Consider the following 24,849-nt stretch of genomic DNA (forward strand, 5'->3'; position numbering starts at 1 on the left):
CAGCGTTACTTTGCGTGCGTGCTCCACCCGTCGGTTTTTGACAATCTCGCACGAAAAGCAAAACAAAAACATAAATCTTCCACTCCGAGCGCCATCGAAACGCGTAGTTTTGCAGAAAGTTTACAATAAAAGCAGCTAGAAATGGCGGAAAGCGGTAAGAATACATTATATATTCAATAAAAGATGGAATTCTTACTCTTTATTTTCCGAATGGTACCGCCCGCAGGTGCGGATGGAGAGCCGAAGCGGGAGTTTGTGGTGCCGGAAAAGCTGATCAAATCACCGATGGATATGGAGCTGTGGCAAATGTCGGAATGCTATTACGATCTGATCGGCTTCATCAGCAGCATGTCGGTAGCCTTGCAGGGTACGCGCAACAGTCAGGAGGTTGCGATTCCACCTGTCGTGGAGAAGCTAATGCAAGCGCTGGACCGGTTGGAGCAGCTGGCAATCGAAACGCCCCCGATCGATCAGCCGGCCCGGTTCGGTAATGTTGCGTTCAAAAGCTGGTTCCAAAAGATGCAATCGGAAAGCATGCAGCTTGTTAGCGATGCACTGCCGGACACGCTGAAGGATGCGGCCAAGGAGCTGTGCGTGTACTTTGTCGATTGTTTCGGGAATCCGACGCGCATTGATTACGGCACGGGGCATGAGCTGGCGTTCGTTATGTTTCTGATGTGTTTGTTCAAGACCGGGGCTGTTGAGCGGAAAGATGAGGTTGCTGTCGGGTTGAAGGTAAGGGGCTGTAGCTTCTTAAAATGTAGAGTAAAGAATGCTATACCATATATTTACACTTTTTGCTCGCAGTTGTTCCAGAAGTACATCATCCTGGCAAGAAAGCTGCAGGTAACGTACCGAATGGAACCGGCCGGCAGCCACGGTGTGTGGAGTTTGGACGACTTTCAGTTTGTGCCGTTCATCTGGGGCAGTGCGCAGCTGGCCGTAAACAGTCCGATCGAACCGGCCCAGTTTGTGGAGGAGAAATGGATTACCAAGTACAAGAAGGAGCTGATGTTCGTCGGGTGCATCGATTACATACAGCAGGTGAAGACGGGCCACTTTGCCGAACACTCGAATCAGCTGTGGAGCATCAGTGCCGTACCGCAGTGGTCAAAGATCTGTACCGGGCTGATTAAGATGTACCAGAAGGAGGTGCTGTCGAAGTTTCCCGTCATTCAGCACGTTTACTTCGGGTCTATACTTACGCTGAAAACGGTCAAGCCGGGCACAATGTTGCCTAGTCCGCGGTTGGGAATGCTTCCGCGACAGCAGCAGCAGCGTCCGGCCCCGCCTGCAGTACCACCGCCACCCGCGTTTCCCGGTGGTGATGGAATGTGATAAAACTGTGTATTACACGCGCTATTAGTTTGTGATTGTTCAAAGAATAAAATATTGGAAATTTATAAACGCATGATTTTTTTAAATTTTATGTTCATAAATTTATACGAAATGGAAAGTCGTTTTTCAAAATTGCAAAATTATTGCAAATGAAATTCAAAAGTAGACAACACCCTTAAACAGCTTTTGAAATTTCGCGGCCTCGCGATCAGTGTGGCCAGATTATTTAGACGGTTTACGGTAGGCGCATCAAAATTTTATTGGTAGCTTTCGGTAGGTTAAAACTCGAAACTTAACTGAGTTAAAAGAAGTAAAAGCGAAAGAAGAGTTAAGTGAGACTGGCGGGGGGGGGGGGGGGAGGGTGCAAATTCGCAAACTGAAAGTTCCATCTCCCAAGAATATGCATCCTTTATTTAGGATATGGATTAGATTAGGTTCAGCGGTTACACAAATGAAGATTTTTCTGAAGAGTCGATGCGAAAATTGTACTAGGAATTTTAAGCCAAAGAAGGACTAAGATGCACATTTTCTTCTCAGTGATGGCAAGTTTTTTTTTCTCGGGGCTCCACGCGACCACTTAGGGCCGCAGCAATTCTCCATTTGATACGATTTTATCGTGCGTGCTGTCATTTGATTTTCGCTGGATTATTTAGATTGATTTGATTGTTTGGCTGAGTTTTATAGTTCAATGATTAAAAAAATTGAGATTTTTTCCTTCAAACCCTAGATATATACATACATCGGTATTTCTGGTCACTTTGCCCACAGGGCAAGGCGAGCTTTTTGGCGGCCACCGTCGCAAAACCGTCGCAAAACGTCAAAACCGGCGTCGCATGTACTGCAAACCGACGTCGCCAGCGAGCGAAACTCGCAACGATTTCGAGGCGCTGGCGACGGTCGTTTTTGACGTTTGGCGACGGTTATTGACCTTTCGAGCGAGCTTTTGCTCTGTGGGCCAGTGTGGCCAGATTATATTGGCAGATTTCGGCAGGAGCTCTGTTGAAAACGCAACCATTTAACCAAAGTGAGTGTATATATCAGGTGGGCTTATGGTGTTCTTTCTCACCAATACATCGACACACAATTTGACGGTTTGCTCCATAACAAATTCTAGTATGCCTTGAAATTTAAACAAAATCTCGCAGAAATTGTATGTGGTTTTGTTCAGGCGTAGCACGAAGAAAGAAGCCAAAAAAACCTACGCGACGGCCAGTTCTTAGATTAAAATGTTGATCTGAAGATTACTGGATAACAACCCAAGTGCCACAAATCCACTAAACGACCACTGAACGGCTTCTAAACGACTCAAGTTCTCTACCTAAACGGAATATAGAAAGACTTCGTTTAGCAGACGGCAAACGACTCATGCATTCTAAAAATAGCGAAAAAGCTTGTGGCGCTCTCTGTTGGTGGGATACCCCAACCAGTTGAGCTTCATCGCTTGGAGGAGAGCTTTCTCATTTCCTCTGTACTGTTGTATGGTTTCGCATTGAAGTTATGCATCGCTAGAACTAGAACGGCGATACGATTGTTTAAATACTAAACTCCAACTAATACTACCAGTACTGAAGGAAGTGAGAATTGAGTAATGGTCGTTGGTGTTGATACCCACGTATCTGACCATTCATATAGATTTTTGCTCGGAAAGTTAGAAGGCTATATAGGTCATGATAAGATGAAACTTGTCGAAACACATTGCAAGAAAAGGATAGCAATATAATAATCAGTTTTACTACGCCAGCTATTGATCAAACCAATGAAGCTGTGGAGCTTTCATTTTTTTCTATGGATATTCAATTTTCCAGTCGTTTAAGCTTAATCTGTGGCGCTTGGGAACAACACAGTTTCCTAGCAAAATCTGATATATAGGAAACGATTATTGAATCCGTTCAGTCAGCGAGCAAGGAGAAGTGTACCAAGCGAACCAAATATGAATTTATACCGAAAGTGAGGAATTTATCAGAGTGCCAGTGCATATGTCCTTTGCTCCTGTTCAACAGACCATCGGAATATCTCAAATATTGAGTAAAATTGTGAAAATTTTGGATAAAGTTAGTAGTGAGTCCATAGAAAAATCATCAAAGCATCCAGTTTGTTATGGATCTAACTGTCAAACCAGGGTTTCTTCCTATTTTCGTTTTAGACGTCAAATTGCACTGGATAAGCCCACCTGATATATCAACTCACTTTGCATTTAACCTTTGTTTCTATGACCAAAAATACACCCCCATCTTCATGACCACCTACCCGGGTAGGTCATACATTTTGTATGAGAAATTGCTCTTTTGCGTGGTAAATTGATCATATCTTCTGTTTTAGTTATTGAAATAACTTCAAATTTTCAGGGAAGCTTGAAGTCAGGTATGAAAAATAAATAGGAAAATTCCTATTTTTTTATACTGGAAAGAACAAAGTTTTATGCAGCTTTCCCTGAAATTTGAAGTTATTTCAATAACTACCCTACCCGCAAATTTCCGTTAAATGCCTTCTAATCGCCTTGTATTCGCCGGCGAATTGAAGGCGATCAGCAGTGCATTTAGCAGTAATTAAATGCCTTTGAAATATGTCAATGAAAAATTTCGCTTTTAATTTGAAATTTGAAATTGCAACTGTCAAAAGAAAACCTTACAAGCGTCTTCAGCACTGCACTGTTGTAGTGTTCCCAGATATGAACGTGAGATTCGATAGCACGATTTACGTGTTATGTTCTCTTGCGTTAAGCTCTGAGCTATTTCACTTTATTAAAGATGGTCTACATTATTCGGTTGTTAAAGACCAACTCATTGAAAGGTGTTAATATATCAAACTCATTTCGATAACTCTAATAAAAGGAAAAATGAGATACATATTTCTCCCATCCTGATAATGAACGGTGAACATAGTGTAATTATTATGTTTTTTAAAAAGGTATTATTTTAATTTCGCTTCACATAAATTTTGTTTAAAGTAAGTAAGAAAAAATTAATTTAAAAAGAAATAAACGCAGAAAAAAGATCATAAAAATCAGGATTTGAACACACGCTTTCTCGGTTCGGAACCAAAAGCGTTGTCACTGCTCTATTTGGCAGCTACATTAGTACAGGTGCAAATTCAGTATATAAACAAGCTAAGATGACGGCAAGCTATCTGTTCTCCTTGAATCAAAAAGTTGAAAGATTTCGAAGAGAACCCGTTACAGCCGTGAAAGTTTCGGTTGAAATCTTTATTCGCCTTCTAAGGCGACTAAGGCCTTAAATGCCTTCTGAATGCCTTCAAAGCCGTTTAATGCTGGTAGGGTAAAACAGAATGTAGGAGTTGAGAGGCGTATAGCAGGAATTAAATATCCAAGCGTCGCGGAAAGGTCAGAAAATAGGAGATGGGAGGAAACAGTATTACCTAACGGGCAGCGCATAGAAATTTGAAATAAGGCGAAAGACGGAGAGAGAGAGAGAGACCAAACAAAAGGAAAGAGACCGAGAGAGAAGCGAGCGAAAACAAAAAAGCGCGGAATCTGACAGGAGGAGTTCAGTTCAGTCAGTCTTGTGATTAATTGCGTAGAGGAAAGATCGGCAAGTGCAAACGAAAAATAAAATTGAAAAATGAGCGAAAATCACGACAATGGCGCATGTCGGTAAGTGATTTTTAAGAATATTAATGGAATACGCCCGTGAGTGTGTAATAAGTCCCTTGCGAGGGTAATAAGAAGTCCCCTGCGAGGGTAATAAGAAATCCCCTGTGAGGGTAATAAGAAGTCCCCTGTGAGGGTAATAAGAAGTCCCCTGCGAGGGTAATAAGAAGTCCCCTGCGAGGGTACAAAAAAAAAAGTAAAAAAAAAATAAAAAAAAAATTAATAAATAAATAAAATAAAAAAAAAGTCCCCTGAGAGGGTAATAAGAAGTCCCCTGCGAGGGTAATAAGAAATCCCCTGTGAGGGTAATAAAAAGTCCCCTGCGAGGGTAATAAGAAGTCCCCTGAGAGGGTAATAAGAAGTCACCTGGAAGGGTGATAAGAAGTCCCCTGTGAGGGTAAAAAGGAGTTTCTTGTGAGAATAGTAAGAAGAAAGTAACGCGTATCCAAGGAATGACAATCGATGGTGTGAGTTCTAGGTTTATTGTTCTCCATCTTCCGTGAGTCGAAACTTGTATGAGTGTGTGTGCGTACGAGTCATGTATATGCGCGTTTGTGTCGTACGTGCGCGTGTGTACATTTATATACATATATAATTACAAGTGGCACGTAGGGTTCAATTGTAATGAACAAATGCGTACCATCATATCACATGAACGATAGGAGAAAAAAGCGGAACAAAAAAGCCCACACAGTCACACATAGCATCTTGATACCGTAGAGAAACGGCGTTGATTTCGATTATCCGTGTTTTCGGCCGCGCTTAAGGCGGCGCTCTACCAGCAATCGAACACGACATCCGACACGAACAAACCCATATAATCATATGGAGGTGCACTGTCAGACACAAACCAACAAACAAGACAAACATGTCATATACCATACATTTTCACGTTCGATGTCGTGTTCCATTGGTGCTTAACCGTAGAGTTAAATCAAACCTACAAGAATTGAACCAAAATTTATGGGGTTTTAAAGTTGACAACTTAAAGGTTAACAAGAGCCGCACACGTAAGAAACAAAATCCTTAAGAGTTGGGCTTACTACCAGTGAGCTGGGAGGGTTCGAGCAGTGCACAAAATTAGGATTACTTAGTGACATAATTTCTGATTTTTGCGTGTTTGCTATTTAAGGTTAGAGGATGTGCTGAGGGGAATATTTTTTCATAGATTTTTATCCTCATTAAATTGTAGGTGGTATTTTTTTAAAAAAGACCATAGATGTGTCAATTATTACTTGCATTCCGTTTTTATCCTTATTTATATTTTTTTACCATTTCCAAGTTTATGAATTATGAAATAATAATGTATAAACAAACAAATAAATTAAAATAATTTAAAATTGTAATAATTATAATTAAATCAATACAATAATACATAAATAACATTAGATTCACCCAATATTGGACACTTATCATACCTCAATATTGCTAGACAATCTAGTAAAGTACAACGTTGAAATATTATACTCACTTAAATCAAGTAGCCGAACTTAGTAACATATAGGGCAAAATATAACATATACATTGCCAATATGATAGGTCCTAAATGAGTGGCACAACTATTCTCAGTGATGATTTTCATCAATTGCTGTGTTTTTTCTCTTGGTGTACTGTTAAACATTGATTAATTCTTCTGTTTTATCCTTGAATAACCGTACGTTAATTATATTTTCAGTAGTAACAATATTTCGCACGCCGAAGCCTTAACTATGTTGAAGGCATTAATGGCAGAGAAGCAGAGAAACCGGTTTCTCGAAGCACAGATAGAAGCGACACAAAAACGGCCCAGCCACAAGAACGGTTGGTTTGAAGAAGATTCTGACGCTCAGCCTCTGGAGCCTCTGCCATGTTTTACTTCAACAACACGTGAGGTTACCCCAAATCCACATGGAGAACTATCAACAATGACGGCAATGTCCTTTGCAACCTTACAAATGTCAAGCTGCATTCCAAATCCAGGAGAAGAGGAAATTGATAGCAGTACGTTTCAAAGATGGAAGGGTCAGTTTGAAGCAGCTATGGATTTTGCTGGAATTTCAGATGAAACCATGAAAATGAATGCATTCAAAATGAAAGCTGGGTCCAAGCTTTTGGACATGTTGCTAATGACACCTTCCGATAGTTCACTTAAAGATGGAAAAGAGTTCCCATATTCAAATGCAATAGAGCGATTGGAAAAATACTACTGTTCGCACGATTATGTATTTTTCCAAAGACAAAAACTCCGATCTTTGGTGCAGAACAAAAACGAATCCGACTCATCTTACGTGAAAAGAGTAATTGAATGCGCAAAAATCTGCAACTATAAAAAAGATCAATTACTGGAGACAGTCGTCGACGTTACATCCACACACGCTACAAACGCAAAGGTGCGAGCAATCGGCAGAAAAGTTCTTCGAAAGAGCGGGTCACTCGTCGATTTTTTAGATCGTGTGCGTGCCTGCGAGATTGAAAGCATAAATGAAGAGACATTCGCTATAAAACATCAACCAAACAAAATAGGAGAAATAGCGGCTGTGTCTTATGGATCTCGCCCAATTGATTCGTACAGAAAAAGATACCAACACAGTAATTCGTATCGGCGGAGCTACTCGACCAGGCAACCGTCCAGCAGTTGGAACAAAGGAGGGTCATCACAACATACAACGGATCGTTTTTCTTCAAATCGTCGCGAGCGTTGTTGGAGATGCTCGGGAAATTATCATTTACCAGAGGATTGCCATGCAGCTAATAAAAGATGCCACAACTGCCAGGTCGTTGGCCACATCGAGAGAGCATGCCGGTTGATCCCGCAACACCTTGCAAAACGACGGGCGACGGAAACAACCGAACCAGCCCAGACAACGAAAATTCGGAAAATTGCGGCTATCTCGGATAACAACTGTCTAGATGGGTCGGAACACGAAGAAGGAGCAACGAATTTTAACACCCAGCCTGAGGTCAGATAATTATCTGTTTTTCTATCACTAACACAAATTCTTAACATTCAAGTTAGAGCTCTAACATATCGTACAATACAACCATGAATAACGTTTACATAAACACTTCTTAAAAATATAAAGATATATAAATGGTACAGTGGAACTTTAGCAGTATAAACATACAAATAGTATTTAATTGTTTTCAGCCTTTTAATTGAAGTTTAATCGAATTAATCACTTATTCAATTTTCGATTTTAGAAACATAAATCCAATGAATTGACAGACTTGGAGTCAAACAAAATAAAGGATCGAAGTGTTTTAATAAACACAATGGTACAAAAGGAGTATGACGAATGCTGCGTAGTAGGCTATGTGGCTGGAATGCCGATCAACTTTTTGATCGACTCCGGTGCAGACGTTAACACGATCGACAAGACCAACTTCGACTGCTTGATCGGAAGCAATCTCCAAAGAAACCTACTATACAGTAAAAAAACAGGCACAGATAGACCATTAAAAGCTTACGGTGTACAAGATGAAATTCCGGTAATCGCATCCTTTGTGGCGGAACTATATATTTCCGAGGATCGACCTCGTCTTATGGAAAAATTCTACGTGATCCCAAACGCAAGAGCATTGCTTAGCAGAGGCACTGCGATAAGGTATAGCGTATTGCAATTAGGTATGGAAGTACAAGTCCAGAACCGAGCAAGGAGTAACACTATAAATCTTCGGCCGGGTGAAATTTTAGCCGCGTTAAATGCGAGTGAATTCCCTAGATTCAAGGTCGCCCCCGTTATACTAAAATACGATAAGGAATTACCCCCGTCACGGAACGTCTTTACGAGCATACCCCCAGCGTTTAGAAACGAAACAGAAAGACGACTAAAAGACTTACTGTCGGCTGGCATAATAGAGCGCGTAACGGAACAGATGGATAGGTCATTTTGTTCCTCACTATTGGTGGTCCCAAAAGGAAAATCGGATATCCGACTCGTGGTTGACCTCAGAGGCCCTAATAGAAATATAATAAGGACACCATTCAGAATGCCCACACTAGAAGCTATCCTAGCAAAACTCAATGGATCACGATGGTTTTCGACAATAGACCTAACAAGCGCATTCTTTCACGTTGAGTTGCATGAATCTTGCCGACATTTAACGAACTTTTTCGCTGGAGACGGAACCTATAGGTTCAAGAGACTTCCATTTGGCCTTTGCAACTCTCCGGATATTTTTCAAGAGATACTCGAAACTATCGTACTGGAAGGATGCCAGGGAACCATCAATTATCTGGACGATATATTAGTGTACGGAAAGAGTAAAGAGGATCACGACGAGAATCTGCAAAAAGTTCTCCAGCGTCTGAGTGATCACAACGTCCAGCTTTACACCACTAAATGCATATTTGGGACAAAGGCTGTTAAATTTTTGGGTTTCAACCTATCCGGTGACGGGTGGAGGGTCGAAGACGACAAAAAGAAAGCTATAGAAAACGCACGTAGACCTGAAACGATTGCGGAGGTAAAAAGCTTTCTAGGGTTGATGAACTTTACCGAACGGTTCATTCCCAACAGAGCAGATAAAACTACAAGGCTAAGATCTCTGGCTAAAGCAGATTGCTTTTACTGGGAGAAAGAAGACGAGGACGAATTTAACTACCTTAAAAAGGAAGCCCTAAACTCTATCACAAGACTCGGTTATTTCGATCACAAGGACGTCACTGAACTATTTGTAGATGCATCCCCAGTAGGCATTGGAGCAGTATTAGTTCAATTCTGTAATAGCAGTAAACCACGAATAATTGCATGTGCGTCCAAAGCCCTTACATCCACCGAGCAGAAATACCCTCAAACGCAAAAGGAAGCGCTCGCAATCGTTTGGGGTGTTGAAAGATTCTCGTACTACCTCATTAACATTTTCTTTACAATAAGGACTGATTCGGAAGCGAACGAGTTTATTTTTAGTGGTTCACATCGTATGGGGAAACGAGCTATCACACGAGCAGAAGCATGGGCGCTGCGCCTTCTGCCATATCAGTTTAAAATAGATCGAGTTCCTGGACATTGCAACGTTGCCGACGCATTGTCTAGATTAATTCACAGATCACAGATAGACGACCCATTCGACGAAAGTAACGATAAACACGTTCTGTACTCACTGGACGCGGGAAGTATGAGTATCTCGTGGGCCGAAATCCAAGAGGCTTCAGAGAAGGACGAAGAACTTTCCGGAGTAAGATCGGGGATTCGCATTGGAAAATGGCAAAAAAACCTCATACGATACGAGTCAGAGGCAAAAAACCTGAGAGTTCTAGGTCCGTTGGTATTCAAAAATGATTTAGTCGTGCTACCTTCCGCTCTTCGCCAAACAGCTCTCGAGGCCGCTCATCGGGGTCACATAGGATGTGGAGCAACAAAACGAATATTAAGAGAGTTTTTTTGGTGGCCTAACATGGCAAAAGAAGCAGTTAATTTTGTCAATAGCTGCGAAACATGTATTTCTATTTCAAGAAAGAATCCGCCTATACCATTAGCAAGTCGCGAGCTACCGGATGGACCCTGGGAAATTCTGCAGATTGACTTCTTGTCTCTTCAAGGCTGTGGGACAGGGGAATTCTTGTTAGTTGTCGACACATATTCCCGTTACTTGCAAATTTCGGAAATGAGATCAACAGATGCCAAGAATACTAATTCTGCCTTATTTAAGCTCTTTTCAGTCTGGGGTTTACCCTTGATCATCCAGAGTGATAACGGACCACCATTTCAGAGCACAGAATTTATAGGATGCTGGGAAGATAAAGGGGTGAAAATTCGAAAATCCATTCCCTTGAGTGCTCAGTCAAATGGGTCCATCGAGAGACAGAACCAAGGCATAATTAAGGCGATGGCGGCGGCGAAACAAGAGGGAAGAAATTGGAGATCAGCGATGAACGAATACATACACGTGCATAACACACGAAGGCATCATTCTCGGCTAGGCGTCACCCCATTCGAGCTTCTAGTGGGCTGGCGCTACAGAGGAACTTTCCCTTGTTTATGGGACACTAAGGAAGCATTGGACCGAGTGACGGTACGCGAAGATGACGCGGCAGCAAAACTGGTCAGCAAACATTTCGCCGACGAACACCGAGGCGCAAGAGAGAGACACATCAGTGCAGGCGATCGCGTCGTGGTGGCTATCCCACAAAGAACAAAGACAGATCCAACGTTCACCAGCGAAGAATATACCGTCCTTAATAGGAATGGAGCAAAAGTCGTTCTCGTTAGTGATACAGGCGTAAAGATAGCAAGGAATGTTAACGACGTTAAGCTGAAGGTAGATCGATTCAGGCACTACTCTCAACGTGACTCGGAGGAAGAACAATCGCTAACGGATTCTATACCAATACAAGATACAGATAAGGAGGTTAGAGAACTAGACAGACCAAAAAGGCTCGTGCGGATACCAGATAGATTCAAGGATTCAGTTATGTACAACATCACATAGGTTAGGAGATCGTTTATTTCTAGAATTAAATTGCGTATAACGTCAAAAGTGATATTTTTACTATTTATATAAGTTCCTTAAGATACAATTCACTTTTTTTTAAAAAAACATAGTTTTAAGCAAACACTTGAAGAGTAGGAAAGGGGAAAGATGTAGGAGTTGAGAGGCGTATAGCAGGAATTAAATATCCAAGCGTCGCGGAAAGGTCAGAAAATAGGAGATGGGAGGAAACAGTATTACCTAACGGGCAGCGCATAGAAATTTGAAATAAGGCGAAAGACGGAGAGAGAGAGAGAGACCAAACAAAAGGAAAGAGACCGAGAGAGAAGCGAGCGAAAACAAAAAAGCGCGGAATCTGACAGGAGGAGTTCAGTTCAGTCAGTCTTGTGATTAATTGCGTAGAGGAAAGATCGGCAAGTGCAAACGAAAAATAAAATTGAAAAATGAGCGAAAATCACGACACAGAAGATATGATCAATTTACCACGCAAAAGAGCAATTTCTCATACAAAATGTATGACCTACCCGGGTAGGTGGTCATAAAGATGAGGGTGTATTTTTGGTCATACCCAAGCGGAAATTTTCGGACGATAACTCATACACTCTCATAATTTGACAAGCAATATATGACTGTATGTGTGGTTCTTCCTTTCGAACCATTTCGCTCTCCAAGCCAAGCGTTAAAGCAGGTTATGTGTATTTCTTTTTGTGTATTATGTTTAGTTTGTATTTAAATCAGTTGTGCTCTTTCGTATCGTATCATTCATATAAAAACCAACAATGTGAAAACTATTTAACCTCAAAATGTCTAACGCTAGACGTGCGATGAAGATAGCAAATATGCCATTGCACGCGGTTGTGGTTATGTGCCGAAAAAAGTCTGAATCTCGTACACGATTTCGTTTGTCAAATCGTGCACGAAATGTCAATCGAAAACACAGCCGAAAAGTGCCATTTTCATTCGCTTGGGTAGAAACGAAGGTTAAATGGTTGCGTTATCAACAGTGCTCCTGCCGAAATCTGCCAATATAATCTGGCCACACTGACCCGCAGGGCAAAAGCTCACTCGAAAGGTCAATAACCGTCGCAAAACGTCAAAAACGACCGTCGCCAGCGCCTCGAAATCGTTGCGAGCTTCGCTCGCTGGCGACGTCGGTTTGCAGTACATGCGACGCCGGTTTTGACGTTTTGCGACGGTTTTGCGACGGTGGCCGCCAAAAAGCTCGCCTGACCTGCGGACCAGTGCGGCCAGATTATATTGGCAGATTTCGGCAGGAGCACTGTTGAGAACGCAACCATTTAAATTTAATCAATTATTTTAACGATCAATTTATTTTTACCCTACTAGCAAAGAGAATGAAAAAGTTTGCGACTTTTATGAATAATGTGTGTGGTTCGAGGCAAGATTGTGTGAAGCTATGAATTAAAATGTGCTTTTATTTGCAATAAAAGTGATAAAATATTTATAAACCAAGTTTGATGTGCTAAAGTTTTTCTTTTGATTCGGGTGCACCAAGTCCGTGTGAAGGGAAGCGCACAGCGCGCTAAGAAAGAAACGTGCGGGAGGGGGTTTCAGTCCAGCGCAGCGCAACTCGCTGGAATCAAGTGGGGTACCAGTTCAACGCAGCGCAAGGCGAAAGAAAGTGAAAGGAAGGGGTATGAGGAAAATGAAACAGCGCGAGCAAGCGTTCTTTCCAGTGAGAGCGCCTCGTGCATTTTAAAGGCATGCAATAGAGCGCATTCTCTCCGTGGTAGCGCTCCATCCGCCATTTTTAATTTTCAGCCCAAAACAACGGACTTCGGATCCGATCTTGGGCCGGACCCCCACCGTGTGTTTCTACCTACCCCTCGCCTGAAAATTTCATTCTCTTTGTCTGTCGGGTAAGCTTAAACCGCGAACAGCGAGATTCAAATTCAAATTTAAGTGATTTTCTTTGACGAGCAATTCTCGGAATCCACGCAACTAACATTTTCTACTTATTATGAACATTAAATTTTAACGGATAAAATTTTGAATTCAAAACGCATGTAGCATTTTTCAAGTGCCAGGCAAACAAACGTGCATCAGCGCGATAAGTAACAAATGAGGATAGCGATCCTTGAAACAGCATCCCAAGCGCCACAGATTAAGCTTAAACGACTGAAAAATCAAATATCTGTAATTTTCGGTAAGATAAATGGAAAATCGGTAGTTTTAGGGCACTCATTTGTGGATCGGTAGGCATATAAAAAATCGGTAGGAATACAGATAAATCGGTATTTCTGGTCACTCTGCTCGCGATGTCATCAAAATATCGGCCTGGTGCGAAGAATCTAGCGAAAACATTTGGTGCACTTTTCGTCCGCAGAGTTTCTGCCTATTCTTCGGCACAAAATGGCCCGTTTCGTAGGCTTGGATAAACTCGGCAAGCTGTTCAACTACATCCGCGACAATGGAGGAATCCGTGCCAGTTTGTACAAGCTGTACAGGTGTGTTAAAGGACCGCAAAACAACTTATGTAATAGCGGCGGCTGCCAGCGATGCTTTGGCGAGCCTGCCGGAGGTTCGGCCGGACTACGTATCAAAACAAACCATCTTTTCTGCTTGTGTGATCCTTTAGAATGGACGAGATGAAGGCAGGCCGTTTGGTGGGCGAGGACAAGTACGGCAACAAGTACTACGAAGATCCGTCCCAGTTCTATGGCCGCAATCGCTGGGTCGAGTATGCGCCGCACTGGAACCTGGAGTACGACGGTTCCCAAATCCCGGCCGAGTGGTTCGGATGGATGCACTACAAGGTAAGCCGGGTGTTTGAATTTGGATGAAGATTCGTACAAACTAACTGATTGATGATTTTCTGTTTCGCTTCAGACTGATCTGCCGCCGAATCGTGATGGTAATCGTCCGCATTACGCGTGGATGTTGGATCATAGTGACAATAAGTCCGGAACCAAATGTAAGCAATGGGACAGGCCTTGCCCATTGATGCCGCATAAACGAAGTATTGCTTTTCCTCTCTTTTAGTTTCTTACATGCCGTACTCAACGACCCGCCCGAAGGTTGAAGGATGGGATCCGAAAAAGTCGCTCCCGAAGTGAAGTGTTATGGTTGCCGTGTGTGTACCGTTCGATACAATATATAACAGCTTGTAGAAGATTGTAAATAAGTGGCTACTGAAGCAGCTACGCGATGGTTAATACAACAGTCCGAAATTAATTTCGACGTGAAGTGTTACTGCGTGAGTTTGCTTTTTGTTATTTTCTAATCGTGTTTCGTGATTTTCCTTTCCTAAATGGTGAAGGAAATGTTGAGAATTGTTCAAAAATTGTGTTATGTCTAGAGGATTTCCTTTTAACATTTAACTTCCAAATGGCGCCAATATGATGTGCTTTGCTGCATATTGGCATGGATTTGGGTAAATGTTGGCAAAATATGCGTGTACAACAGAATTTCCATTTTTTACTAATCTGAAGATAATCAAAATTTAACTGATCTTATTACAGGGACCTGAGATTGCAAAAATAACAGGTAATTTTGCATACATAATTCAATCTACTGATTCGATTGAACAATAACTGCAATATTTGGCTTATCAGTCTGCCTAGAAAAAACATATTATAAAATCTGTTCTGCTATGGACAGAATAGAGCGCTCGTAATCGGAATTACCCGGATTTCAATCCTGGAGTTGATTTCAGAATCGTATTAGATTCGGGTACAAAATTTGAGTTTGGTGCGGATTTCGCGCGTTTTTGCCTTCTTGGAAAAAAATCTTTTCTTTTCTATTTGCGGAACAACAAAACCTTCTTAGACAGAAACGAAAATATATTGTTCTAGAAACAATGTACTTGAAAAATATTAATATTAACAAAACACTAAACCAATCGACTACTTTTTCACAACATTGTTCGTATATGCCGATTTTAGTAGCGCAATTGCGGTCCTGGTGTCAATTATTTCATTTTTCGCGAGTGAATTACTGGAACGGATTAATCATAATTTTGTTCTATATCTGAAAGAATCGGGGTAACTCGAACTGTGGAAGAAAGTCGTTGATCTGATCGCGATAAAGGAACAACGCATTTAACTCACAGGAAAAAAAATCTGGTATCAGCGTTCTTCCTCATTCGGTCCACCACATATGCCCCTCGGTCGTTTCCCGGTCATCATACTGTTTCATTCTAACTCTGCTTTCATGTTTACATAAAACTGAGTATGTTTTTTCATTCACAATACTATCAATATTCAATAAGTTCTCTAAGTTGCATTCATATTGGCGTGGATCTCAAATGGCCTGAAGCGGATTTCGCGGTTTTTAAATCGAGACTTCTGAAACAGCTCTGGATGCGGGATTAGTTTCCATTTCTAGAATTATCGATAGCGATAGAATTCCGAAATAGGAATGCTTTCCAGTTCCAGCTGCTAGGTCGTCGATACAAGCATAACTGCAAAGGATCCAAACGTTCTTTCAAACGATCCATTCTCGTCCAAGAGCAATCGGTCACAGCAGTGTTTACATGACCGTTGAAATTGATATCTTAATTTTTCATATAATTAAAGAGTCTGGTAACGGAATCTAATAATATGTTTAGCTAATTTATTATGCGGTAGCTTCTTCAGCTTGATCAACTTTTTGTAGCTATTTAACTATCCAACACGCATACAAATGTATAAAATCAAGTTTTATTGCTCGAAACTCCGATCTATTTTCTGTGTCGCTTTCCGTTCGACTTGCCGTTCGAGTGCCGTCATCAGGCTAAATGGTCGAAGCCATTCCAGCATGCATCGAGATTTCTTATGAAGAATTTGTGAATATGATTTGATGATCATGGTGGCATTTTTTTGTGTACATAAATATTATCCATTGATGGTATTTTGCCAGCAGTAAAAAGTACTGCTTTGCATCTTTCACTTCATCACTTGCACATGGGTTATGCATTTACCCGAGGAAAATAAACGCAAGGAACATAGCAAACCAAAGTAAGGACTACAACAAGTCGAAACCAGGAGAAAATATAACGATTTCTTTCGAAGTTGAGGCAATGTTTTCGTAAGAATAAGAATAATAGAGTGTAGTTTATTTTCATCCGAATATTTTCTCGATTTTGGATCATCCTTTAAACCGAAAAACTCTCCAAAGTTGTTCTTTTCGTTCCAAATGTTTGTTTTGAGTTGGGCTCACTCGATCAGGTCTTTGTGTCCAATTGCTTGAAGGCAACGTTGGCTGCAATAATAGTAATGGCAGATAAGATTAATGTTAAAGATCTGCTCATCTGAAGCACCGAAATCAACGAGACACTTACACTCATCGGTTACATCAAACACCTTGATCGTGCCGGGCAGTTGCCGAGTTTCGATATTCTGTCTGAAACCGCTCACGTTGAAGCATGTCTGCTGGACGCCAATCTCTTCAAAGGTTATCGAGAGTTGCGTTTCGTCATTTCTTAAAACGGTGGCCTAGCAAGGGAGATGTAATAATCGTGTATTATTGCTTGGTCTTATCTATTCCTCATCAAACAAACACTTACAACCACACCATCGAGCTGATTCAGCTCATCCACACTGTCGTCCAGCGCAATGTACCCGGTCGGGAATGCGATCTCGCACGTTACCATACGCGTCTTCTCGTAGAACCCTTTCGGCAGGAAGCGGAGACACACGCGCCAATCGGTATAGTCCTCGTTTGAGGTGCCATATCGCAGCACGTCAATGTTAAACTTTTTCCCTTGCAGCGTAACACTCTCCATGTAGCTGTAGTGTATGCGTAACGCTCCCGAAATCGTCCCTTCAATAGTGAAGCTTACCGTGCGTGTGCTTGAAGGTAGAATCCAAACCTGGCTTCCACCATCACGGTGTGTCAGTTCGTGACGTGCTAACACACCGGTCCTGTCCTTCGCCGTCACCTTCGCAATGTAACGCTTTTCGAGGAAGGTTGTACGCTTGGCATAATCGATCAGTGCCCGCAGAGCGATGTGCGAATTGGGTGTAATGGAAGCATTCACCACCCGTCGGTACGGTTGCTCCTTCATCCAGTTAACAATCGGACCGGCATCATATAGGAACTTTTTGGAAGTCATTAGCATCAGAGCGTATGCCGTCGCTTCTAGGTCCGGCGTAGAACTGGGCTTGTTAAACCACATCTTCGAACCGGAAGCACTTTGTTGCCTTGCTTGCAAAATTCCGATCAAAATGTGAGACGCTTGCCGGTTGATCATGGTGCGATCTTCCGTTCCCGTGGGACGTTCGAGGGAAAGTTGAAGCACGTGTCCCACCAGCGCAAGATGGTACGAGCTTTGTAGCGTGGAGGTGCTTGAGAGCAGATAATTTCTTGCACTGTCAATTGCTGACACGTGGCGCTTAATGTAATTTTTCATGTGCAAGAGCAACAACAGCACGTGTGCCGTTTTTTCTACTCGTTCCAGCTCGCTCTGTTCACCATCATCCGTGCAAAAATGTCCATCAGGCGCTTGTTTGCTCTTGATCCACTGGAGCGTTTTTAAAATGGTTTCTGCAAGAGATGCACTGGCGAGACGATCATTGGCGAAGGTTAGAGCTTGTACAGCTATAACCGTGTCCCAGCAAGCCGACGAAGGCGTATGATGATCAGGTATCGTGAACGATCCATCGACATTCTTGTAGGCCATGATCTTGGTGATCGATTCGTTCATTTGCCTCTCTGCCAGCGCTTTGCGTTCGTTCCACTGCAATCCTCCCAATGCGAGTACCTCCAGCGTCAGTGCTGCCCGCATCGCCATCGTAAGCGGATCCGTTTGGACGAGCTTATCCAGCAGCATGCTTGCCGTCAGGGAAGCCATTTCGGTCTGTTGACGATCCAGTGTGAAGGTTATCTTCTCCGTCCCCGGGTCGACTGTGCGTGGAATCGGTAGCTTGATGTCGTCCAGCTGTTGGCTGGAATTGTCCACATTGAACAGCCGCACGATACTATCCGTCCGCCGTACGCTCTCGGGAATGGTGCGGAGTATGGTTTCGGCCCGGGCGAACAAATTGCTTTCGGTATAGGCGTTCGCTTTCAGTGTGATAGAGCCTAGCTTTTTGGGCCGTATAAGGAACTCGGTGCGCTGAACTTCGTTTGGCCGAAGGCGCCCGTACACGGTTTTCTTGGTAGCTGTAGGGAGTTATTGAAGTGGGTATGAATAGCTATTTTGATGAAATTTACTCGATGGCCTTACCATCTATGCGACCCGAGTTGTTGAGGAAATGGAACTCGTTGGCGTAGTTCAACAACTCCACCAGCACAAAGTCCACCTTTTCGTTGCGATTATTAACGATGTAGACATCCACCGTTACTGGTTCCAGCTTCTTTGCCGAGTACGGAATATGAAGGTAGATCTCAATGTCTTGCTGGCGTTGCCATTGGATCGGTTCCGCAATACCGAGCCCTCCGGTGGGACTAAATACAAACGCAGTTACGATCATCTGATTTATATGAGGGGGAGGAACAAACTGAAAAACTGCCTGACGATTGCTGTTGCAGGAGTAAAAAGAGAATCAATGAATGTTTAAAAAGAAAGAAGATCACGAGTACCTTATAGTGCCTTCCTCCCACAGAAGTAAACGATTAATGGACTTTGGATTTTGTTGCTTATCAACTTTTCCTTGTTCCGATAAAGCGGAAACTATCAAATCATTGATGGAAAGCGGAAAGATCTCTTCGATCTGAAAGTGCAATGTTGTTAATACGTTCCAAAATAGTTTTCAATCATTTCGCAGTCCTACCTTGGGATAGGTCGTTCCATTGAACATAGCCCGAGTGTAGATGTTCTTCAGCTGAGCTGCATCAAGCGATCCTTCATAAACCGCTATACCGACGCGGGATGCGTCCTCATTGGAGAACACTTTAATGCTTCCCTCATCCACTGATAGATGCACCTGCGAAGTGATCGAGTTTGTTAGTGTACAATCTCATCCCAATATGCCAACTAGTCACACCTTCTCCGATAGCGCTGGTTCCTTGTAGGAGGCGGAAGCTTGCATCAACGTTCCCTCAAACCGTGCAAACACATACACACGCTTCACATCCTGAAGTCGAACGGTCGGGACGAAAAGCTCTTGATAATTCTGCATGTTACACTCAATGTAGTGGGGAACGTTTTCACCATTATGCTTCCGGATGATCGTCAGTACACCGTCCATCGCATATGACGCAACGATCGCTAGCTTAAAAGCATCTCGTTTGCGGTACTGTTTAGGTTGTAGAATACGCACGTACAGCTGTGGACTGTACGCTGGTTCCAGGGTGATGGAGGCGGACATGTTTCGGTACTCTAGATTAGCTGTGAAAACTTCACCGGAATCATCCGTGGTAAAGGAAACCATTTCCGTGTCATCTTCAAGCCCATTCAATGGTGCTCCGTTTGCTCGCAGAATCTTTAGAAACACGGTCGCGTTCTGGCCTGGGGTAAAACCAACCGTTCTTTCCACCACCAGCTTGTACGGCGATGCGTATATGGGAATGGCTCGAGCTTGATTATACGTTCGCTGTGATAATCCATTGGTTGTGGTTACTGTTGCATTGATGTGCAATGTTTTTGTTTCCAATGAAGGGCTCCCTTTAGGCACTACTTTTTGCATGGGAATTTGTACCATCTTACGGCCAGCAATAGAAACCGTGCGTTCCACAACATGATCCTCATCACTATAAACCTTAATCTGTAACGTACCATGAATTGGTTTTCCGAAACTGTAAATAGCATCGATCGTAATCGCAATCTCCGTATCCTGTAGCGTGATCAACTCCCCGGTGTCGATCGTGATTTGGTGTACTGGAGCAGAGTACAGTATCACCTGAAACTGCTTGCTCGTCGTCTGCTCACCGATCGTAACGGCCACGGTCCAGTTGCCTAGATCACGATCGTCCACAAACAGATGCTCGCCACTATAAATCTCACCCGGGTAGAGCTGTACATCGCGAGACACTACCGTTTGTTGTGTATCGTGTTCCAATACTATCGTCAAATTGAAGGGTCGCTTCGTTCTACCCAATGGTTTGTTGAGGCCATCCGTTAGCAGGATACGATATTTCAAAAAATCTCCCGGCGTATGAAAAACGTCGTTCAGCTGAATCAAAACCTTCGGCTGCGCGGTGCGTTCGATTTGTGCGGTAAGGCGCGCTTCTTCCGGCTGTCCGGCTGAGGTAACGATGTCTAATTGAATCGCTTCCTCGCCGGTGGCACTCCATTCCGATGGTATTACGTACAGCTGGACGTGCTTTGGATCGACGGTAGTGGACACTAGCACATCACCTTGCTCCATCCCAATGTTCTCTATTTCGAACGTACCCGGAGCGTTGTCCATGTTGGCTAGGATGATGCTTACATCTTCGTTTTCTACCCATGAACGGGTGGTAAAGATGGAAATGTAATCCCTGGAAAGGGCAATTAAATTGAAACTTATCGTATTGAATACAAGCACATTTATTGCTTTATCCCAATAGAGCATATACGCACCCTTCGTCTGCCAGCACTCGTTTTGTCGCAGTGCCCAGAAGCAAGCAATAAATCGCTACGCGGAAACACATTTTGCAAACGAACGCTAATGTTTGCTGGTGCACCGTGAGATGAAGACTGACTCTGACTATGGTTGGGTTGGGTTCGGAAGCTGATTGTTGTGATACAGACGGGATTCCCCGGTGTCACGGCAGAGGTTATCAGTGGCTGTATTACCATGAGGGTAGGGTAGCCCTATGGCTATGGCTCTGAAGTGTGTATTAATTTGTGATTATTTTAATTCGCTGTTTGTTGTTTTTTTCCCAAGTGCATCAGTTTTTTACACATTCGGTACACTTTCTTTTTTTGTTGTTTTTAATTTTATGAATTGTTGTTGACTGATTTTAGCTTGTACTCCATTTGATGTAGTTATTTTATTCTTTAAATATTAAACTGTTTGTTGTGTTACATTTAATATTTAACACATTGAATTCATGTTTAAATATGATTGTTTTATGTTATATTCTTTTTTGTATGTTTTGCTCTTTGAATGTTTACAATTTGGCGCTCAGTTACGAATTTGCATTATACGAGTTATCGATTCCGACCCGTTGATGCAACGAGCTCTAAACCGGATTCTCACAGGGTTTTTAAGAGGATTTCATAATTTTGGAACACTTGACTTTTTTATGGAAGTTAACTCTATGTGGAATTGGACTCTAAGTCACTCTTTTTGGGCAGCCCCAGTGTAAATTTCTATTGGATTCTAAATTAGCTTTTCTAAATTCTAAATTTCAAGCCTGTCCAAAAACAGTGCCATAGAGTGCACTTCCCGAAACATAAAGTTCACTTCAATTAATAAATGGTCAAAAAAGTGTCCCAAAATTATGAAAACCCCTGTGAAAACCTGCATGAGTTCGTTGCACTCTATAGTTCGGAGACGGATATGTACACGCCATTTTGATGAACCTTTGATCCTCTTTCAATGGTTCTCGCTTTTTCCAGGATTTAAAGACAGTTAATTGTTGTTTTATTAGCTGATAGCGATGTTGATTTTAGCATGGTTTTGCTCAATCCAAAATAACGATTTTGGACATTTTTATTGAAAATTTTAACATTTGTTACAATATATGGATCTATTTGAATTTAACAGTGTCCCAGTTTGCATCATTACATTAAAATGCTTATTCAAGTGATTCGCGAAATGTGTTCTAATTTCGAAAGTAAATGTTTTGAAAATATGTGTGAAAGGCTCAGTCTACTGTCTTCAAAGGAGTATATGTTTATTTTATTTTATGATATCTATTTTGTTGCATTTTACTATCAATATTCGTAGAATAATTTTATTGCTTTTATGGTACTTATAACGTTGCATGTGAGGCAGTTAGAAGAATATAAGATAAAGATTATAATTGTCGAAACTATGAATAAGAATATCAAAATTTATAAGCCTACGATAGTCGTTGTCCTTCAGGAATCACAGTGACAGTAAACGTCTTAAAAAGTAGGTTCTGTTTTGTTCCTCATTATTTGTTTAAAATCAAAAAGATAGAATATGTGAAAATATAAATAACGCTAAAAAACCAAAATCTTAGACAAATTCTATTCCATTCATTCCTTCTTCCTGCACAAATCAGCAATAACGATTCTTACCCCCTGCCCATTGCTTGAACCCGATCTGAGTCATCAACTATTCGCCAAGGAAACTTAAGATGAAAGACATCGGACATGTCTAATTTATTGACAGCTCCCATTAGCCTCGCAAACAATAAATCACGCACGGACACCCTCGTCAATTTGGGGCGTCTTGCCTGTTGTTATCAGGCCGGCAGTGAAAACAATCATTAAGCTGTGCGATTCAGCAATCGTACGGGCCCTTGGGTTGGGAAACGAACGAGAATGAGTTGAATGAGGTCTACATCATGGGAAGCTGGCACACACAGGGCAAACAAAAGTGCTCTCATGTAAGTAACAGTAGAATGGAAACGTTTAATCGTTGTTGGAACGAACCATGGCTTTGACCAACCGACCAAGTGGCTTGGGTGGATTGTAAAATAAATAGCAAATATTTGCCCGTCTTAAGATGTTTGCCAAAGGAATAGAGAAATGGTAAGTTTGTAGAATGTACTGTTTCATGTAGATGGTCGTAAGTGGTTCGGTAAGTTGAGTGTATTGGTATATGGTTTATTTTGCGCCGGAAAAATACCTTAATAGAAAATGTGGTTTTATATATCTAATTAATAGTAAGAGTAAAGGTGTTTAACCTTTAATAGTGAATTAATTCAAAGTTCTTTTCATATGATCTATCAATTAAAACTGCAAAATGGTACAAACACATAAACATAAAATACAATTTAGTAGATGCTCACGAATGAATCCGATAATTCCTCTGCAAAGCTGTACCGAGCGCTTCACACATCTACTCCATCGGCCACTGTTGTGTGGACGCGCGGCTTCACGCCAAACAAATAGCGCTGATTTTAAACCGCATCGCAAAAGTTAAACACTACACGAAGCGCGCGGCAAGTTTCCCTGTGGTTCCCGGCGTGGCGCACTCTGTCAAGGAAATATGCTCTTAAACCGGATCTGTGTGCAGCATGCATGGTCCGACCTGCTCCAAGCCACCCTGCACGGCCACTGTCGAACGCAATGCCAATGTCAAGCTTCGAAAGCAGAAGCAGGCTCGCATGTCGTGAAGTGGTGCTGCTGGTGAGCGCTGTCCTACCGAAGCACAATCGGTGAAATCCGTTTTTCCGTCCGCCAAGAGGCTGCAAAGGGTGCGAAAAAAACAATTGCCAACTACCGTACCGTACCGTTCGCACGTTCCGGATGCAGTTTTGCAGGCACAGCCGGGGCTCTGTTTATTGCACTGTGGTGTGCAAAAGTGCAAGTGCAACATACGGATGTTACGGCCGCGAAGCCGTACAAGCCTAGCCGTGGTATGTGCAAGGCGCACAGTTGGAGTTTATTTGAACAACACCACAAACTGGGGGAGGCAAGTTCACTTTTGTCTGTGATGGTGGATGTTGGTGCCCGAAAATTACTCGGTACCCTATTATCGGGCGCAAAGATCCACAGCAAGAGATGGTGGTTTTGCGAACAGCTGCTATAAGGAGTTGTTTAACAAAAGCGCGGACAGCGGGATTGTTTTTCGTCGAGCAAGGGATTAATGCATTGTATTGCAGGTGTGTGTTTGTTTGTGAGCATATTTTAAAGTGTAAAAAATATAAAAGACGAAACAACCTTATGGGTGACGATTTACGATTTAGAAAAGCATTAATCATGTAAAGCATAGTTTACATAGAAAAGGGGTTTTTTAATTCCCAGTTTTTTGCATGAACTCAAAATAATCGATGCTAGAAGAGCCTTAAATTAATATGAAATGTAATAATACACAAATCGTGTTATTTTTTCCCATTCGAGCTGTTATTGAATATTATGAAGACAAAGAAATTCCGTTGCCGTAGCGTAGTATCGGCCCGGTAAGCCACCGCCAATAGCGTTAGTTCTTGGAGGGCGCGATAAAAATCAATCGTTATACAGATCGACTCCACTGGTTGACAGAAGAAGACGTGTTTAACTAAGAAGAAGATAGAAGACGTGTTTCAGTGAATAAAAAAATATACAGCAAAATTCCGTAAACTTAGTGATCCAAACTGAAATTCATCGCAACGTTTGCTTACTAAAAGCCCCATTACTACTTTGTCGGTGTTTCTTTCTGTCATAGCTACCTCGTTGGTTGGAGATAACTACACTATTAAGGTGCCAACTAGTGAATCCAACTTAAAAAGACTCAGTCAGTGAGGTTATACTGTAATATAATCGGAACACGGAAAGTTCTGAGCTTAATAAAATCATCAAAATCGAGTAATGAGAATGATACGAAACGTTCAATGTCATATGTACCATCAGAACTCAATTCTTTTTACAGGAATTTCATTGTTTGATTGTCTCCAAAAGAATTTTCTGTTTGCTTCCTGATTTCGCCTTGGATTGGTCACACGAGCTTTAGAGCGTCCAAAATGTGTGTAATGATTTGTTTAAAAAATGATAAATTGATGAAAACTAT

The 24,849-nt window shown here is 42.1% G+C and overlaps 3 protein-coding genes across 4 annotated transcripts; 2 read left to right on the forward strand and 1 right to left on the reverse strand.

Moving 5' to 3' along the window:
• The first annotated feature begins 12 nt into the window (after window positions 1-12).
• LOC1275501 (serine/threonine-protein phosphatase 2A activator) lies at window positions 13-1,411 on the forward strand. Of its 2 annotated transcripts, XM_314749.5 has the most exons (3): window positions 14-154; window positions 227-735; window positions 808-1,411. In XM_314749.5, the coding sequence occupies exons 1-3, from the start codon at window positions 142-144 to the stop codon at window positions 1,336-1,338; spliced, it is 1,053 nt and encodes a 350-aa protein (XP_314749.5). In that variant the 5' UTR covers window positions 14-141; the 3' UTR covers window positions 1,339-1,411. The 2 variants fall into 2 exon arrangements, with proteins under 2 accessions (XP_061516544.1, XP_314749.5); XM_061660560.1 differs by having other exon boundaries at window positions 13-154; window positions 227-1,411.
• Window positions 1,412-13,615: 12,204 nt separating this feature from the next.
• On the forward strand, window positions 13,616-14,569 carry LOC1275503 (probable NADH dehydrogenase [ubiquinone] 1 alpha subcomplex subunit 12). Its single transcript, XM_314752.4, has 4 exons — window positions 13,616-13,824; window positions 13,956-14,133; window positions 14,207-14,291; window positions 14,360-14,569. Exons 1-4 carry the CDS (start codon window positions 13,730-13,732, stop codon window positions 14,431-14,433), a joined length of 432 nt encoding a protein of 143 aa, XP_314752.3. The 5' UTR covers window positions 13,616-13,729; the 3' UTR covers window positions 14,434-14,569.
• Window positions 14,570-16,391: 1,822 nt separating this feature from the next.
• Window positions 16,392-21,058, reverse strand: LOC1275504 (thioester-containing protein 1 allele S1-like). Its single transcript, XM_061655657.1, has 8 exons — window positions 20,802-21,058; window positions 19,285-20,719; window positions 19,072-19,224; window positions 18,881-19,011; window positions 18,525-18,820; window positions 16,863-18,460; window positions 16,638-16,791; window positions 16,392-16,558 (listed from the first exon to the last, which is right to left on the reverse strand). The coding sequence occupies exons 1-8, from the start codon at window positions 20,870-20,872 to the stop codon at window positions 16,521-16,523; spliced, it is 3,876 nt and encodes a 1,291-aa protein (XP_061511641.1). The 5' UTR covers window positions 20,873-21,058; the 3' UTR covers window positions 16,392-16,520.
• Between the last annotated feature and the right edge of the window lie 3,791 nt (window positions 21,059-24,849).

The sequence above is a fragment of the Anopheles gambiae genome, chromosome 3 (genome assembly GCF_943734735.2).
Source record: "Anopheles gambiae chromosome 3, idAnoGambNW_F1_1, whole genome shotgun sequence".
Lineage (NCBI taxonomy): Eukaryota > Metazoa > Arthropoda > Insecta > Diptera > Culicidae > Anopheles > Anopheles gambiae.

What these genes read in the sequence shown, in the direction of transcription:
- LOC1275503 (XM_314752.4), top strand. Translation starts at nt 13,730, where the DNA reads ATGGCCCGTTTCGTAGGCTTGGATAAACTCGGCAAGCTGTTCAACTAC. An exon ending in AGTTTGTACAAGCTGTACAG is followed by an intron (nt 13,825 to 13,955) that starts GTGTGTTAAAGG and finishes GTGATCCTTTAG; the next exon opens with AATGGACGAGATGAAGGCAG. An exon ending in CAATAAGTCCGGAACCAAAT is followed by an intron (nt 14,292 to 14,359) that starts GTAAGCAATGGG and finishes CCTCTCTTTTAG; the next exon opens with TTTCTTACATGCCGTACTCA.
- LOC1275504 (XM_061655657.1), bottom strand. Translation starts at nt 20,872, where the DNA reads ATGTGTTTCCGCGTAGCGATTTATTGCTTGCTTCTGGGCACTGCGACA. An exon ending in AACCAGCGCTATCGGAGAAG is followed by an intron (nt 19,225 to 19,284) that starts GTGTGACTAGTT and finishes ATCACTTCGCAG; the next exon opens with GTGCATCTATCAGTGGATGA. An exon ending in GTTTGATGTAACCGATGAGT is followed by an intron (nt 16,559 to 16,637) that starts GTAAGTGTCTCG and finishes CTATTATTGCAG; the next exon opens with CCAACGTTGCCTTCAAGCAA.